Genomic DNA, 17,476 nt, shown 5'->3' on the forward strand with positions numbered 1-17,476 from the left:
GTTATCTGTTAAGCATATTCTTGTGGTCCGTCGCTTTGAAGCTCCTTGTTTTTTCCACAGTTTACATTAATGTGTATGGCATAAGGTCCAAACTGTAGTAGTGTCTTAGTCTGACGTTCTTAAGAGTCGACTCACTAGTATTTGAGTTATTTTAAAGTGACACAGATGTGTGCACCTTAAGCTATAATCCACATAACGTTTTAGTGTCAGAGAAACCATTTGATCATTGTAACCCTTATAGGCACTGATCCTATAATATGTACTGACTAGACCTCATTATGTAACTGCAGTAAGAGAGCCGTGACTGGGGAGGGGGGGCTGAAGGGATTTCCACCAAGTGTCTTGACTCCACATTTACAGGAAAGTAATAAATACTCAAATACTAAGTTAAATTTTGAGGTATTTGCAACTTAATGTTATTTTAAATTTAGTATATTTAGTGTAAAGTAACAAGTCAAAATTATTTGATAACTTAAACTCAATTAACTTAAGTTTAGAATATGTTTTTTAATTAATATTTAGACTTTTAAATTAAACAAGATATATCACACTTTATAAAGTCTATATTTTATATAATATAATACTATACTTATACTAATAATAAAGTCTTAGTACTTTATTTTTTTCTGGTGGAAATAGGCTTCCATAGCTTTGCACATTGAAACAGTTGAGCTATAAATAGGCTTCCACAAAAAGGTCAGTCTGATCTCTTTACAGAGCAACTTCGCCTTTCATTAACAGAGCTATTGATTTGTTTATGCTCCCTTTGGAGAAGCTTTATTTAGCTAAATTACATGTTTAGTAGATTTTTGAAGTGAAAAGAAGTCAATGCAGCCCCTGTAGCAAATAATAGCAATATTAAGAGTTTCTCTAAACATACTTTTGGTGATTGTGGCCAAAATTAACTTCATCTGTCCACAGCACTTGTATTTACCTCTTTTCACTTCAAAAATCAACAAAATATGTCATTTTCCCAGGGGTAGCCACACTTTTGCATAGCATACAACTTTAGTTACATCGAGTTCGACACTTTATTATGAAATCCGGATGTTGCGTACGCTGCGGATTAGCTTTAGCTTCACCAGAGCCGAGGTCGCCTGACCGGTGGACATCGGGCTTGTACACGATGTTTATCTTTAGAACTGCTCTAAATAGTCCCAGCGTTTGTTCTTTTTTCGCTGTGTTTGCGAGTTTGATGAACGTGTAAAAAAAGGTGTAACCAAACCAAAACCTAAGAACGAACGCTAGCCTCTTTCTGTTGCAATGTGATTACCTTAAACTTCAGAATAAGAGCGCAATGCGAATGTAAAGGCAGACGGGTTTGATAGCTTCACCTCAGAACAATGTTTGTACCCGGAGCAGAGATATGTCGAGGACGCCGAGAGTAGGAGCGTAACGGAAAAAAACGTGAGCTTGGATTTTAAACAAAATGTTCTTTTTTGTTTCAATCTTAGTGAGTTGGGTAGGGTGTGGCATCTAAATCTGTGTTATCTATGTTTTTAATTTGAAGAAACCGTAGTGCGTTTAAAAGCCTTGTACAAAGAGCAGTGGTGGAGGCAATGCTCTGATCCTGTGCTTAAGTAAAAGTTGTAATATCACTAAAAAAATACGCCGTAGTAGCGACATAAAGTATTAGCAGCAAAATGCACCTCAACTATCCCAAGTAAGTTTGATTGCGCACCGAGAAAATGTTTTTTGTTTTTTTTATGTCTTGCACACAAGATATTGTAAAATAAAAACAAGATAAAGACAAAAGTAGTTAATCAAATTATTATTTAATTATCAGAATTATTTTTAATTAAACATAGGTAATGTAGTCCAAACCTCATACCTTAACTAAATGTTCATTTTTATTAACTTATTTTGGTAATTTTTTGAGGCTGTACTTTGTGGTGCTGTTGTTTTAGACTCGTGTCTAACATTTACATGTATGAAGGTCCTGTATAACATGAAAAGTATTTAAAAAAATGTTTAGGTTACCAAAAACTGAACACAAGTATGTCAAAATTGTACTTAAAGAAGAAATAAGTAAATGCCCTGAGCTGCTTGACACCACGGTCAATGTGTTAAAATATTTGACTGCCCTTAAAGTGGTTTGATCACATAGCTGTGTGCATTTTGCATGCTCATTTCCATGAGCCCTAACCTTGCAGGTTGTCAGTTTATTGAAAGGCAACCTTTCAGCACAGGCAGGAGAGCAGCCTGCAGAGTAGCTGATGAAGATGAAGTCCACGAGAGCTGGACCTCCTGACGGGGGGTATGGCTGGGTAGTGGTCATGTCTGCCTTTTTTATCATGGGCCTTACTGCTGCTGTCCTCAAGAACTTCGGCATCTTCTTCTTGGACATCCAGAGTCACTTCGGAGTCCTGACCAGCACCACCTCCTGGGTCACCTCCACTACCATTGCCATGTTTCACCTGGGAGGTAAAGATATGGTTTTTGGCCCAAAGTTTTCAGTTGTTTTTAACTCAAGGTGTTTTTACAGTCTTGTTTTCATACTTTCCTCAGCTCCAGTAGCCAGTGCACTGACTTTACAGTTTTCTCAAAGAGTGGTCATCATAGTCGGAGGCCTGCTGACTGCCTCAGGAATGTTGCTGGCATCATTGGACCTCAGTCTACCCTGTCTCTATCTCACCATGGGCATCCTGCAAGGTACTCAGGACATACTCTGAAACCCAGAAAGCATTTCTGCTCTTTTGACTTACTCCGTTTGGTCAGTTATAGTCTGAGAAATGGCAAATCAGATCTGCCAACATATGAGACCCACATGTTGCCATTTATAATTATTTTAATTTTACTAATTTTCATATTTGATGGAGAGAGGGTGGGAACACACTTAAAAGAAGCAAGATAAGACACATTTGACTATTTACACCTTCACATTAATTATTTGTTAGTTATAAATACCAGTATGTGCATGACTCTCTAAAGAAGCAAAATTATGGTTTAAAGACATATTTTTATATGTATTCACAAACTCCCACAATCAGTTTCCAGAGGCAAGTTATTTAGGTTTGATCAGTCAACACACACAAATCATACAATTAGAATTAGATATTTCATTTGACATTTATGACAGCATGAACACCATTTTACAAAGTGTAGAGAGTAGAATGGGAGATAATAACATGTAGCCATTCAAATATGTTGTATTTCTCATGCAAAAGCTAGAGTCACAAAACATGTGATTCCCATCTATTTTTATGACTGAAAGCAGCTGTTATTAGATAAAGAGATTATTTAATGACAAAACAAACAACTATGAATGTTATAAAGGAACTTTTCCAATGCATGTTTGAGCTTAAATGATTAGTTGTTGAATCTATTGGCCAATCGAAAAAGTATATCTTCAACTATTTTGATAATTGATTAATAATTTCAGTTTTCAGTTCAGTTCAGTTTTTCAAATAACGACGCCAACACTTTACTGCATCCAGCCTTAAATCTGAGGATTTGCCAAATATGTCTTCACCTATTAATTCTGCTTCAGCAATCGGATGTTATTTGGTGTTTTTATATCCATATGGCACAAAAAATATCTGGCTGGCTGGGTTGGTTGAAGGTGATGCTTTTTTTGGTTGATAAACCAGTTTGGATGATTAAAGGTTTCCATCCTCTGTTTTCAGGAACAGGCATTTCCTTCTCGTGGATCCCTGCCAACAGCATGGTGAGTCACTACTTTGTGCGGTGGCGTCCCATCGCCTACGCCATTGCCAGCTCAGGGGAGTGTGTGTTCGCCGTCATGTTCAGCCCTTTCTTCCAGTGGCTCATTGAGACGTACAGCTGGCAAGGCGCCTTGCTCATCATCGGAGGCCTTCAGCTCAACCTGTGTGTCTGCGGTGCCCTCATGAGACCTCTGGAGACGAAGCAGGGCTCGATCCAAAAAGCCAAAGACAGTCTAGAAGACAGTCCACCAAAGGGGAAGGTTATCTTCCAGTTCTCCCTGCTGAGAAAGCCTGAACTTTTACTCTACATCCTGTTCGCCATCTTTGCAGCAGCAGGTTTCTTCATCCCACCTCTCTTTCTAGTGCCCTTTGCCAACAGTTTGGGGATGGATAAGTACTGGCCGGCCTCCATTCTCTCTGTCCTGGCGCTGGCTGACCTGGCTGGAAGGCTGATCTGTGGGTGGGTAGCCAACATGAGGCTACTGAGGAACCTGCAGCTGCTCACCATGGTGGTCACTCTCCTCGGGGTCGTGCTCATGCTGCTGCCAGTCAGCCACAACTACTGGGCCATCTTGGGTTTCGCCTCGCTCTACGGCTTCCTGTTCGGCTGCGTGGTGGCCATTCACATCACCTCCATCGTGGACATTGTGACCCTAGAGGGATTCGACAGTGGACTGGGGCTCTTTATGCTCTTCAGAAGCATTGGTGGTTTCATCGGTCCACCTGCTGCAGGTGAGCAGTCCGTGTTTGGATTATCAGGTAAAAAAAAAGAACTGTAGTAGCCAGAATATGGAGCCGAATGTGAAGGAATTTAAATGAAATGCAAAAGAATTAGCACTCACATGCTTCTGTGTTTATTCTTGGTGAAGCAATGTGACAACATTGATTAGCATGAGGCAGGTTTTCACTGTGCCTAGATACAGCCTCACAGGGCCACAAGCATGGCCGTAGACTTTTAGTCTGGTTTTGGATCTAAATTAAAGAAGCCCAGATCTCTTTTTTATCTTTGAATCAAGGGCGTAGGTTTGCATATGGACAGTAGGGACATGTCCCTACCAATATTCGGGAGGACAGAATTGTCCCTACCATTGAGTGAACTCATTCGCACTATGTTTGGAGTGAAGTCCTATTAGATCATTCCGATGTGGGCATGGCTCTAGGCATGGGCTTGGGGGGCAGTGCCCCACCAAATCATCTTGCATCATCCCAAAATAACAAAAGTAGGGATATTCTGCCTTTTTCCAATTATCTGTATCGTTATTTTCTTTAACCGACAACCGATAAAATAAATTAATTTAAAAATGCCCTACTTTGGCTTTGATGCAGCCACCTGCCCCTGGTGTGTAGTTTCCACTCTGTGGTTTGGAGTAATGTCCCACCCACAGCAAGATCTGATTGGTTAGTCTATCAGGCTGAAGGCTGCTGTGTACACAGAGGGGCACAGAGCAGCTGCAGTTAATGAGCAGAGCCGCATGTCGAAGGTAAGACAGCAGACCACAGATCACTGAAGGTGTATTAAATACCACAATCCTCTACACTGAAGTTACAACAGCACCACACTCTGATGAACAAGTTCATCTGTTGGTTCAAAACACACAGAGAGAGAAGCTATTGCTAATTGCTAAGCTAAAGTAACTAGCACATCTGAATAGCATGCTGCTGAGCTGCTGAATTAGTGAAAGTCCTTAAAGGAGCAGAGAGCTCTGGGTGCTGGAGCAGTGTAAGTGTGTGAACTAGTGTAAGTTTAAATGTACAGCAGGTAGGTAGTCAGTGTGATGAAGAAAACAGCGACATTAACTGTGTTCAGACAGCAACAATAAACTAAAAATCATCTTTAGGCTGCCAGGTGAATCAGTTTGCAGGTGAGAACAGCACTGTAATCAACCAATTAATTCCAGTCAGGTGCTTTGCAGTCTGTGCATACAACTGATAATTACTAATATACACTCAGTTCTGAGTTTATTAGGAACATGTAAATAAAACTGGTGTAGTCTAATACAACAGTCCTGCAGGAAATTCTCCTTCATGAAGGTTATAATGATCAGTTTTTATTAAAATTGTTTTAGACAGTTGTTGATTCAACTGTAAGATCGTTTTTGAGGATGTAGTGTGTGTAGTTGTATTAAATTATACAGAGGTGTTTCTGTTATTTAGCCTGCTTTCACTTATATATACTGTATATATGGGATGGACAAAATAAATGAAACACCTTAAGGCCACAGTGAGAGTCCTTATGTAGTAGTAGTTTTGTGTTGGCGTATCGGTTACAAATTTCGGTTATCAGGGTGGAGGTGGGTTTACAAATAAATACATTATGGGCATATGTATTATTAGATTTTATGACTTTAGTTTTAGTTTTCTGTTGAGAGATCCCATGAAAATGTCAATTAACTATTTTGTATGCTGGAACAACAGCAGATAGAGAAGGCTGATGAGGAAACAGAGGTATCTTCAGGGTTTTAGGTGAGGTTTTAAAATGATAGTTTGATTAAATATACATTATTATAGATTAATTGTAAATCCCTAACTTATATTTAACGTAGCCATAGCCCACCTATTCTGATGGGTTGTTGAGCCCTACCAATTTTGAGACCAAACCTACACCCTTACTTTGAATATCTCTCTTTTTATATTTAAATCTAGGCAACATTACAGAGATTTAAATAGTTTCTGCAAAGTGGGATAATTGTCTTATTTCTGTTGATCATGTCTGATAATTATATATCACTCTGTTTGTTGGATGCCCTGTTCAGTTTTTATCATTCTGTTTCAATATCATTCTATTCAATTCCAGAAAAGAGACACTAATCTGATCACTTAACAGACTCACTAATTTTTCTAATAAAAGTTCTGAATGAGGCAAATCATTTCTCCAGATTGGATTTAACAAATTTAAGAAGGAACATATGACACATGTTTTTCAATCCACAAGTGCAGGTAAAGGTAAAATGGCAAAAACATCACTTCATGTCTCCTGTAGGAATATATATATATGATCATTTATTTTTCAGCCCTGGCACAACTGTGTGATCTAGCTTCTGTTTCTTGTTCTGCGTTTCAGGCTGGCTGGTGGATGAGACAAATGACTACAGCGCTGCCTTCTACCTCTCAGGCCTGTGCCTCATTTCATCAGCAGTGTTCGTTGTCCTGGTTGACCGCCTGGTTCAGAGGAGAAAAGCCGTGGAGGCTGACGCTCATCAGGCAATCGGCCAACAGGAGGACTGGGAAACGGGACAAGTCAAGTGAGAGACACTGTTGCATAAGACATTTTCTACCTGAATGACCCTGGATGCCACTGATGTATGTATCAGCAGAGAAGATTGAGTATGTAAATGAGGTGCAATGTCTGTCAGACAGACACTCAAAGACAAACAGAAAGAGAATCATGTATAATTTTTACAGCTTGCAGTTATACAAGTTTTGAATCCTAGTTGCAAGATGTTGACTCTCTGCAGGATCCACGCTTTCTTTTTTCCCCCTGGACCACAGCTTCTGAACAAATAAGCAGCCAAACATACTAAGCTAAACTCCAAAACCCTGCACATCATTATAGCTGTGTCTCCAAATGGCACTTCATTTTTGGGACTTATAGTCACAGGGGTTCTACATCTGTTTGAGCTCACACTAAATGTTTTTAGTGCTGTGTTTTATTGAGACCAAATCCCATGTAAAAGACCTTAACCATCAAAGTGTGACCTCCCTACCCTGTCTGTGCTTCTCAGCCACAAGGCCCTTTGTTTCTACTGAAGTCTGATCTTTTAAAATCAGTGTAATTTGTCAGGGGCGATTATGGTGGTTTTTCCTGGAACTCGGCAAACTTCAGGATTTAAAGCTGCAACACTTACTACTGAAACTAAATCTCAAATGTTGAGGGTTTCTGTGGAACCTCAAGCAGTCAGATTGGGGTCCAATTTAAAGATCAACTGTAGACGAGGACAAACGTAGCACACAGAGATTCAGAGAATTTCACTCAATGCTGGTCTATTTGCAACAAGGCATGAACACAAATAACCCCTCAACAGTTCTAGACACAGCTCAGCCTAGAACTGTATTGCTAACCTCGCACGCACTTTTGTTCATACAAACATCTTACATTCATTCTAACAGGCAAAGAAAACATCCATCCTTATATACAGACATTTGTGGGTGCAGATTTGGTTTGCTTGTATTTATGTCTATGGGATGGACTCAAAATAAATTTCAGTGGCTGTGTTTATGATAATGAATCACCCGGTGCTAACATAGATGCGTTTTTAACAGTGGAACTCTGTGGCAGGAATAAGACATATCAGTGATACTCATTAGAAGGATGAATAGTTGTTGGTTTTGGCCTTTTCATGGGATTTGCTGACAGTCATAGTATCAGTATTATTGCATGAATCATTCAAGCTTATTTATTCTTTTAGTCCCCTTGATGAAGCCTTTTGACACTTTTTTTGTCAGCAGAGCTTGTTTCTCTGTGTGGGCTCGACTAAAGATAAATAGGAATATTATTTCTGATTAAGACCCAGTGTTTTTTTGTTTTTTTTTTAAAGCAAAAGTATTGTTTTGTTACTTTCTTTGAAGATATACGACTCCTGTATATCAACACAGCTGTTAACCACATGTGGGTCTGGCCACAAACTTTCCTGCTCAGGTTTCTCTGACGCAACATATTGATTTTCTGTGCCACTTGTGTAGTGGTTAAAGGCTGTATTCTGTTCTTGCGGTCATGATGTTGCTGTTATGACTTAAAATTATTCATCTTGTCCACTCAAATCAGTTTTCATATGCAGTTTCCCGATTTGAAAAATGGACATTTAAAGCCATTTTAAGGACTTAGTTGTAACAGTAGAGTTAATAGCATCATGTTACCTCTGCATCTTTTTATGTTTTAATTGAAATGTGAAATTCAGCCTTAAAGGTTTTTAAAGGTTTGTCTCAATATATCAAATGTTCTTTTATGTCACCAGCTCTGGTAGCAGTTAAACACATTTTAAGACATAAACTTATTGTTTGAAAGACTTTTGTGTCTGATTTTTCTACCCTCATACATCTTTGGAAAAAACTAAAGGCAGATCCCAAACAGCCTGGTCAAACTTTCAAGAGCTGTCCACTGAAACTGATATCAGGATGAGGATATTTGTAGTGTCTTTTAGGAATCTGTGGCATGTGCTGTACAAATTGCTTAGGGGTTAAAGTACAGTTATGCAACCAATTCTCAAATTGGTTTCCGCTGGTTTCACATGGCTAAAGGCTTCAGATATAGCTGAAACAATTAGTGGATTGGCAGGAAATTAATCTGGATTATCTATTACATCTAAAAAATAGTGCAAGTCCCAAATTCTCAAATGTGAGTTTGATAAATATGTTTGGATTTCAGGCTGTTGGTCAGACAAGACATGTAAACATGTCAACTTGGGCTTTGGGAAATTGCGAAGGGCATTTGTTTTTATAGTATGAAGTCAAGATTGTGTGTGTGAAATTGAAAAATATTCCCAGAGTCACCACTCTGTGGCAGTGTTGCCTAAAATGAGAACTTACAGCGTCCACTTAAAGACAAATGTTTAATACAGACATTTTTTTTCAAGAGACAACATTTAGATTAGAAAATTCATTTAAAATTAACATTAAGACTATTTGCTATGTAGCCAACAAATGTCACAACATACTTTAAAACATTTTCATACTATAGATGCATATTAACAAAAGCCTACAAGGAAACTAACTCCTATATTTTGTCATGTTTGGAAAAAAAAAAAATAGGGAAAGTAAAGGCAGCTATTTTACACAACAGAATAGAGGCACCAAGGGCATTTTTTATATGATGCTGGGAGTCAAAAAATGAACTGTACTCAGCTCAAAGTACAGAATTTCACAGGTGTGTTACAGAGCGCTTAGAAGTTGCACCTTTGGTCCATTAAAGTTCGAGAAGGGTAAACCCCATGACCCCAGTGAAGAGGGTGCAATCAGACAGAAGCCCAGTCCCAACATCCAACTCATAGACTTTTGACACCCATTTGTAATAAGTAGGCTAAAGGCTCAGGGCTGTTAATTGTGAAATCGGAAAGTGCTTGAAGGCTTTCTTACAGACTTTTTGCACTGCTGCAGGCTCCTTTTAAGGGGATTAACAGTTTACAGGACACTAATGTTAAAAACAAGGTTTGCCAGAGAAAGTCTTACAACAAAAAAAAAAATAGACAGGTGGAAGAAAATGATAGCAGCCAAGACTGCCTAGTTTAATGTGAGCCTGACAGCATTACTTCTGCATTTTTGTTTTTACCTAATTTGATCAAACAATAATATAGAGGCTATTATTTTATGAAAAATTCAGCAAATGTTGCTCACAAATTTATTAAACTACTAGAGTGAGAGTGTCACACACAGCAGAAAAACTTCTGCCCCAGCTAATGCGATTTCACAAAGTAGTGTTTTTAGCCCCCTCCCCTCCCCTCCCTCACATTTTCACTGAGCACACAAACGTTTCAAGTCTGAGTTTTGAGTGCTTAGAGCTTAGGTGGGACATTGGGACTGGACCAGATGAGGGGGACCATCTATGAGGATGCTCGTTTCTCCTCGTATGGAGACTCGTACACCTCCATAGGTGGGCAGGTGCACACGAGGTGCTGGTCGCCGTAGATGTCGTCAATCCTGGAGATGGTCGGCCAGAATTTGGTCTCGGGTCTTATGAAGGGCTGTAGAGTAAAAAACAGGGACATAATGGTGAGAAGATAGTCAGTGATTTACTGTAAGGCACTGAAATGGAAGACAGTTAAGTTGGGACAAAATCAGAAACTGTACTGTTGAGTTAGTTATACAAGTACTTTTATGACACCATATGTGTCTAGAAAGATGGCGCTGTTGAATTGTTTTCATGTAATATTTCAAAGATGCCTGACAAAGAAAATGCTATTCATCTCTTTTTTTTATTGGCCGAAAAAGGCAGAAATCTCGGATGGGTATATTGCACCATTTATCTGCATGGCCAGATAGCATGAGAGATAAGTAAGAAAATGGGCTTGGGGCGAATGCAACAAACCGTTAAGGGAAGTAGGAAAGTACAACCAGAGAGACTAACATATTATTGGTTATGTTGTTTAAGGAGATTCGCAGTCAATAAAAATAATATAACACCAGCCTTAAATTTAAGTTGGTACAATCATTTAACTGTAATAAAACTAGAATCCGAACAAATTTTGTGATGTGTAGATGAAACTAATGCAGTGGGTAAGAAATTGTTCCAATGTTGTTGCAATTCATACTTCTCACCACTAGGGGTCAACAAAGACCATGGATTTCTTATCTAAAGCACCTTTTGCTAAACAGAAGTTTTAGCAGGGAGTGTGTTAAGTCAGAGAGATGAGGACACTCACCAAGGGGAAAGCAGCAAACTCCCTGGAGTAAGGTCTGTCCCAGTTAGAGGATGAGATGCAGGCCAGAGAGTGAGGTGCCATCTGCACACATACATAAGGACCTCAGATGGTAGATGTCACAGCCTTTATATCATACAATATAGTGCATCTTTTCACCCCAAACAAAGGGACAAATCATTCCAGTAGCATACCTTGAGTGGGTTGATGCGGGAGTCCATCCTTCCCTCCTCAATGTCTGCAATCTCCTGTCGGATAGCAAGCAGGGCATCGCAGAACCGGTCCATCTCAGCTTTGTCCTCTGACTCTGTGGGCTCAATCATGAGTGTACCAGCCACTGGCCATGACATGGTGGGCGCATGGAAACCTAGACAAACCAGCACAAAAAAACCCACCCAAATCAGAAACAGCTTCATATTCATAGATATCCAAACTTTAAGTGGTTATAAAGGACAAAAATAAGGTACAAAATGTATAGAATTCAGCCTACCATAATCCTGCAGCCTCTTGGCCACATCGACAGCCTCAATATTGGCTGTCTTCTTGAATGGCCTCACATCCAGGATGAACTCATGGGCTACAAATCCTGTTCAGACCAACACAAGGACATGAGGGAGAACCTTTAAAACTGAAATTTAGAAGCATTAAGTCTTTTGAAATTGATTGCAGTAAACCCTAGAAGTGTAGAAAGTAGATCAGCACACACGCACTGATAGAAACCATGCTTTCAATATCATACCTTTCCTGCCTCTGTAGAGGACTTTGTAGTGACCTTCCAGCCTCTTGGCCATGTAGTTGGCATTGAGGATGGCCACCTCTGTAGCATGAAGCAGTCCCTTGGCTCCCATCATCTAGAACACCACAAACAGGATTAATGTCAGCAGTTCATTTTCACCAATCAGAAGAGTTTCATTAAAAATGTTGGCTATTAAAACTGACACACCCATTAATACAGTCTATAATCATTCAAATCCATGGTAAGAAAATTTCTCTTTATGTAGACACTAACATCTGATTTTTGCATCACTGACTAATGACATATTCAGCCATGTAGCTTAGTTTTTGCTAAAATGTCCATGTAAAATTTTCAATTGAAAACCTCAATTAATCCTGCTTTGCATGAAGACACGAGAAAACAAAATTTTTTTTTGCTATTTCAATGTTGAAGACTATCACAGGCCCACTCTTTCACTCCTCTTAAAATCATCTGTCCCCTCTAAAATATGCACAGTCAATCCATTCAGACCACTCCTTCCTTATAAACAATAGATAAGTGTCCTGAAAACACTAATTAGCTACTTACAATGACAACCCTGACATTCCTTCCCAGACAGTTTATCACAAAATCACACTTTAGATCATGTGACTGACATTAAATTCACATGACAGCCAAGTGACTTTAACAGCTCATATGTGGCAGCAACACGTGAAGACCCAAAGAGGTCACTTAATATTAAATATTTAAGCACACACAAAAATAGCAAACCCAGTTGCCTTTGAATTTGTACAACTAGAGAAAGTCGACAGGCTACAGGGTTTAAATAATACAAACAATAAGGTCTTTATTTTCTCAACTGAGTGAACTGGTCTGGATCCAACTGTTGCACTGTTTGGACATCTCTTGGATTGAATCCTGGACCATTCTCTGTCAGTGGGATTTTGCTTCAGAACTACTACTACCAAGTTTATGGTTTGGTACTGGAGCACAATGTCATCTTAACCACAGACATCACTGACCTTAATGTAAGCCCAGGAGATTGGCAGGATGGCACTGGAGCCCCAGGGGGCAGCGCTGATAGTGCCCAGGGAACTGCTGGTGTTGACCGACTGCATGGCAACCACCGGGTGGCTCGGCAGGAACGGGGCAAGGTGGGCCTTCCTGATGAGGATTAGATGAATTTCATAGTCAGGTTCAAAAGTGTAAAAGCCTGTTTAGATAATTAGACTCTTTCTATGAGTGATGGGGTCCTGCATAAACACATAAGTTCTGCCAAAGATAGAACATTTTTTAGATCAAATCACAACCACACAGTCTTGGTTTTGACTATTAAACCAAGGGTGTAGGTTTGGTCTCAACATTGGTAGGAACATAACAAGATTGGCTTTTTAATGCCGTCAACCAAACGGTTTATTAACATATAAGACATATTTATATATTTATTTCAAGTATAGCCTAACATGCATGTTTAACTTTAATATATATAAGAAAATCAAATAAGAAATTTAGATTTTTATTAATCATGTTTTAATAAAGTTTCATTTTGATATCAGTATTTCCTTACTTATATACTTCCTTATTTCTAACTTGATATATGAAGATATATGTCATAATAATCTCTAATCCTTTTATAGGGGACACATATGGTAACATCAGACTTGATATAGGGACATAAAAAAAACAGTATAATGAGACTTGAAACAGTGATACTATAGGCATGAGAAAATCATAGTATAGTGAGGCATAAAAACCTCAAAACATCATACTACAGTGAGGCTTAAAATGTCATAAAACATCACGGTATAGTTAGGCTTAAAAAAGTCATAAAAACATTACAGTATTGTGATGGCCCTGAGCCATATGACTCTATTTTGTTTTGAACTGTTCCTGTTCTTTTTTTGTTTTTTTTCCCCAGGTACTTCCTGATTACCGGACTGACTTCATCTGAGTAGAGCCTATTTAAACTGAGAGACTCAAGGTGACCTCTCTCTCACAGCTCTCCTAGAGGGCTGGTGCCTTTCAGCCACCCAAATTGATTTTGTTTGGCTGTATATTGGTTTTGGTTAGGGCCACAGTTCTTGTACATGTAGTATAAGTTGGCTTTCATCTTCATAGCAACCAACACCTAAACTACATCACTGACACATTTTCTAGTTTGCTTAGCTTAAATTAAGTTATCCTTAATAACTTTGGTTTTTTCAAATGGTTACTGTGTGGACCCCCCTTCTTAGTTATGCTCTAAATGAGTTGGTCTTAACAATATAATGACAAATAAAATGTTATGATAACGTCCAAGTATAGTAAGGCATAAAATACAGTAAAAAAGTGATAGTATACTAAGGCATAAAAAAGTCAGAAAATCGTCATAGTATGTTAAGGCTTGAAAAGTCAAGGCATAAAAAGACGTAAAAACATCATAGTAAAGTGAAGCATAAAAAGTCAAAAAATCGTCATAGTAGAGTAAGGCTTGAAAAGTCATAGTATAGTAAGGCATAAAAAGACGTAGGAACATCATAGTAAAGTGAAGCATAAAAAGTCAGAAAATCGTCATAGTATGGTAAGGCTTGAAAAGTCAAGGCATAAAAAGGCGTAAAAACATCATAGTAAAGTGAAGCATAAAAAGTCAGAAAATCGTCATAGTATAGTAAGGCATGAAAAGTCACAGTATAGTAAGGCATAAAAAGACGTAAAAACATCATGTTAAAGTGAAGCATAAAAAGTCAGAAAATCGTCACATTATTGTAAGACATGAAAATGTCATAGTATGGTAAGGCATAAGAAAGTCAGAAAATCGTCATAGTATAGTAAGGCATGAAAAGTCAGAAAAACGTCATAGTATAGTATGGCATGAAAAGTAAGGCATGAAAAGTCAGAAAAACGTCATAGTATAGTATGGCATGAAAAGTAAGGCATGAAAAGTCAGAAAAACGTCATAGTATAGTATGGCATAAAAATTTATAAAAATGTCACAGTATAGTAAGGCATGAAAAGTCATAGTATGCTAAGTCATAAAAATGACATAGTATAGTAAGGCATAAAAAGTCAGAAAAAGGTCATAAAAAGTCATAGTATGCTGAGTCATAAAAATGACATAGTATAGTAAGGCATAAAAAGTCAGAAAAAGGTCATAAAAAGTCATAGTATGCTGAGTCATAAAAATGACATAGTATAGTAAGGCATAAAAAGTCAGAAAAAGGTCATAAAAAGTCATAGTATGCTGAGTCATAAAAATGACATAGTATAGTAAGGAATAAAACGTCATTAAAACATCATAGTATATTAAGGCATAAAAAGTCATAAAAATTAATAGTGTAGTAAGGCATAAAAAGTCATAAAAACGACATAGTATAGTAAGGCATAAAAAGTCATAGTATGGTAAGTCATAAAAAGCCATAAAAATGACATAGTATAGTATAAAAAGTCATAAAAACATCATAGTATACTATGGCATAGAAAGTCATAAAAAGTCATAGTATAGTAAGGCATAAAAAGTCATTAAAAGACCAAAAACGACATGGTGTAGTATGGCATAAAAAATCATAAAAACGTCATTGTATACTAAGGCATAAAAAGTCATAAAGACGTCATAGTATAGTAAGGAATAAAACGTCATTAAAACATCATAGTATAGTAAGGCATAAAAAGTCATAAAAACGAAATAGTATAGTATGAAATAAAAACGTCATAGTATGGTAAGTCATAAAAATTCATAGTGTAGTAAGGCATAAAAAGTCATAGTATAGTATGGCATAAAAAGTCCTAAAAACGACATAGTATAGTATGGCATAAAAAGTCCTAAAAACGACATAGTATAGTATGGCATAAAAAGTCCTAAAAACGACATAGTATAGTATGGCATAAAAAGTCCTAAAAACGACATAGTATAGTATGGCATAAAAAGTCCTAAAAACGACATAGTATAGTATGGCATAAAAAGTCCTAAAAACGACATAGTATAGTATGGCATAAAAAGTCATAAAAACGTCATAGTATGGTAAGTCATAAAAAGCCATAAAAACGACATAGTATAGTAAGTCATAAAAAATCCTAAAAACGACATAGTATAGTATGGCATAAAAACATCATAGTATAGTATGGCATAAAAAGTCCTAAAAACGACATAGTATAGTATGGCATAAAACGTCATAGTATAGTAAGGCATAAAAAGTCATAGTGTAGTAAGGAATAAAAAGTCCTAACAATGACATAGTATAGTATGGCATAAAAAGTCATAAGAACGACACAGTATTGTAAGGCATGAAAAGTCCTAAAAACGACATAGTATAATATGGCATAAAAAGTCATAAAAAGTCATAGTATGGTAAGTCATAAAAACGTCATAGCATAGTATGGCATAAAAAGTCCTAAAAATGACATAGTAAGGCATAAAAAGTCATAGTGTAGTAAGGAATAAAAAGTCCTAACAATGACATAGTATAGTATGGCATAAAAAGTCATAAGAACGACACAGTATTGTAAGGCATGAAAAGTCCTAAAAACGTCATAGTATAATAAGGTATAAAAAGTCATAGTATAGCAAGTCATAAAAACGTCATAGCATAGTATGGCATAAAAAGTCCTAAAAACGACATAGTATGGCATAAAAAGTCATAGTATAGTATTGCATAAAAAGTTATAAAACTTCATAGTATAGTATAGCATAAAAAGTCATAGTATGGTAAGTCATAAAAAGTCATACAAACGACATAGTATGGCATAAAAAGTCATAGTATAGTATTGCATAAAAAGTTATAAAACTTCATAGTATAGTATAGCATAAAAAGTCATACAAACGACATAGTATAGTATGGCATAAAAAGTCATAAAAACGTCATAGTATAGTATGGTATAAAAAGTCATACTATAGTAAGGCAGAAAAAGTCCTAAAAACGACATAGTATAGTATGGCATAAAAAGTCATAAAAACGTCATAGTATGGTATGGCATAAAAAGTCATAGTATAGTATTGCATAAAAAGTTATAAAAACGTCATAGTATAGTATGGCATGAAAAGTCATAAAAACGACATAGTATAGTATGGCATAAAAAGTCATAAAAGCGTCATAGTATAGTAAGGCATGAAAAGTCATAGTATGGTAAGTCATAAAAAGTCATAAAAACGTCATATTATGGCAAGTCATAAAAAGTCATAGTATAGTAAGGCATAAAAAGTCATGAAAACGACATAGTATGGTAAGGCATAAAAAGTCCTGAAAATGACATAGTATAGTATGGCATAAAAAGTCCTAAAAACGTCATAGTATAGTAAGGCATGAAAAATCATAGTATGGTAAGTCATAAAAAGTCCTAAATGCGACATAGTATAGTATGGCATAAAAAGTCATAAAAACGACATAGTATAGTAAGGCATTAAAAGTCAAAAAAACGTCATGGTATAGTATGGCATGAAAAGTCATAAAAACGTCATATTATGGCAAGTCATAAAGAGTCATAGTATAGTAAGGCATAAAAAGGACATAGTATAGTAAGGCATTAAAAGTCAAAAAAACGTCATAGTATAGTAAGTCATAAAAAGTCATAGAAACGACATAGTATAGTATGGTATAAAAAGTCATAGTATAGTATAAAAAGTCATAGTATAGTAAGGCATGAAAAATCATAGTATGGTAAGTCATAAAAAGTCCTAATTGCGACATAGTATAGTATGGCATAAAAAGTTATAAAAACGTCATAGTATGGTAAATCATAAAAAGTCATAAAAATGACAGTATAGTATGGCATAA

At 37.0% G+C, this 17,476-nt stretch overlaps 2 protein-coding genes across 3 annotated transcripts; one reads left to right on the plus strand and one right to left on the minus strand.

Moving 5' to 3' along the window:
• Positions 1-1,154: 1,154 nt before the first annotated feature.
• On the plus strand, positions 1,155-8,611 carry LOC111236490 (monocarboxylate transporter 13-like). 2 transcript variants are annotated; one of them, XM_022765233.1, is made up of 5 exons: positions 1,155-1,663; positions 2,162-2,424; positions 2,509-2,652; positions 3,627-4,397; positions 6,727-8,611. In XM_022765233.1, exons 2-5 carry the CDS (start codon positions 2,217-2,219, stop codon positions 6,909-6,911), a joined length of 1,308 nt encoding a protein of 435 aa, XP_022620954.1. In that variant the 5' UTR covers positions 1,155-1,663; positions 2,162-2,216; the 3' UTR covers positions 6,912-8,611. The 2 variants fall into 2 exon arrangements, with proteins under 2 accessions (XP_022620954.1, XP_022620955.1); XM_022765234.1 differs by having other exon boundaries at positions 2,185-2,424.
• Positions 8,612-9,297: 686 nt separating this feature from the next.
• Positions 9,298-12,893, minus strand: LOC111236463 (glycine dehydrogenase (decarboxylating), mitochondrial-like; the record flags this gene model as incomplete). The annotated part of the gene is made up of 6 exons (XM_022765197.1): positions 9,298-10,339; positions 11,018-11,098; positions 11,209-11,381; positions 11,505-11,600; positions 11,754-11,865; positions 12,752-12,893. Coding segments are annotated over 6 exons (745 nt in total), but the record flags the coding sequence as incomplete, so codon positions are not given.
• Between the last annotated feature and the right edge of the window lie 4,583 nt (positions 12,894-17,476).

This window comes from Seriola dumerili, unplaced genomic scaffold, assembly GCF_002260705.1.
Source record: "Seriola dumerili isolate Sdu_G_001 unplaced genomic scaffold, Sdu_1.0 BDQW01000668.1, whole genome shotgun sequence".
In the NCBI taxonomy this organism is placed as follows: Eukaryota; Metazoa; Chordata; class Actinopteri; order Carangiformes; family Carangidae; genus Seriola; species Seriola dumerili.

What these genes read in the sequence shown, in the direction of transcription:
- LOC111236490 (XM_022765233.1), top strand. Translation starts at nt 2,217, where the DNA reads ATGAAGATGAAGTCCACGAGAGCTGGACCTCCTGACGGGGGGTATGGC. An exon ending in TGCCATGTTTCACCTGGGAG is followed by an intron (nt 2,425 to 2,508) that starts GTAAAGATATGG and finishes TACTTTCCTCAG; the next exon opens with CTCCAGTAGCCAGTGCACTG. An exon ending in CACCATGGGCATCCTGCAAG is followed by an intron (nt 2,653 to 3,626) that starts GTACTCAGGACA and finishes CTCTGTTTTCAG; the next exon opens with GAACAGGCATTTCCTTCTCG.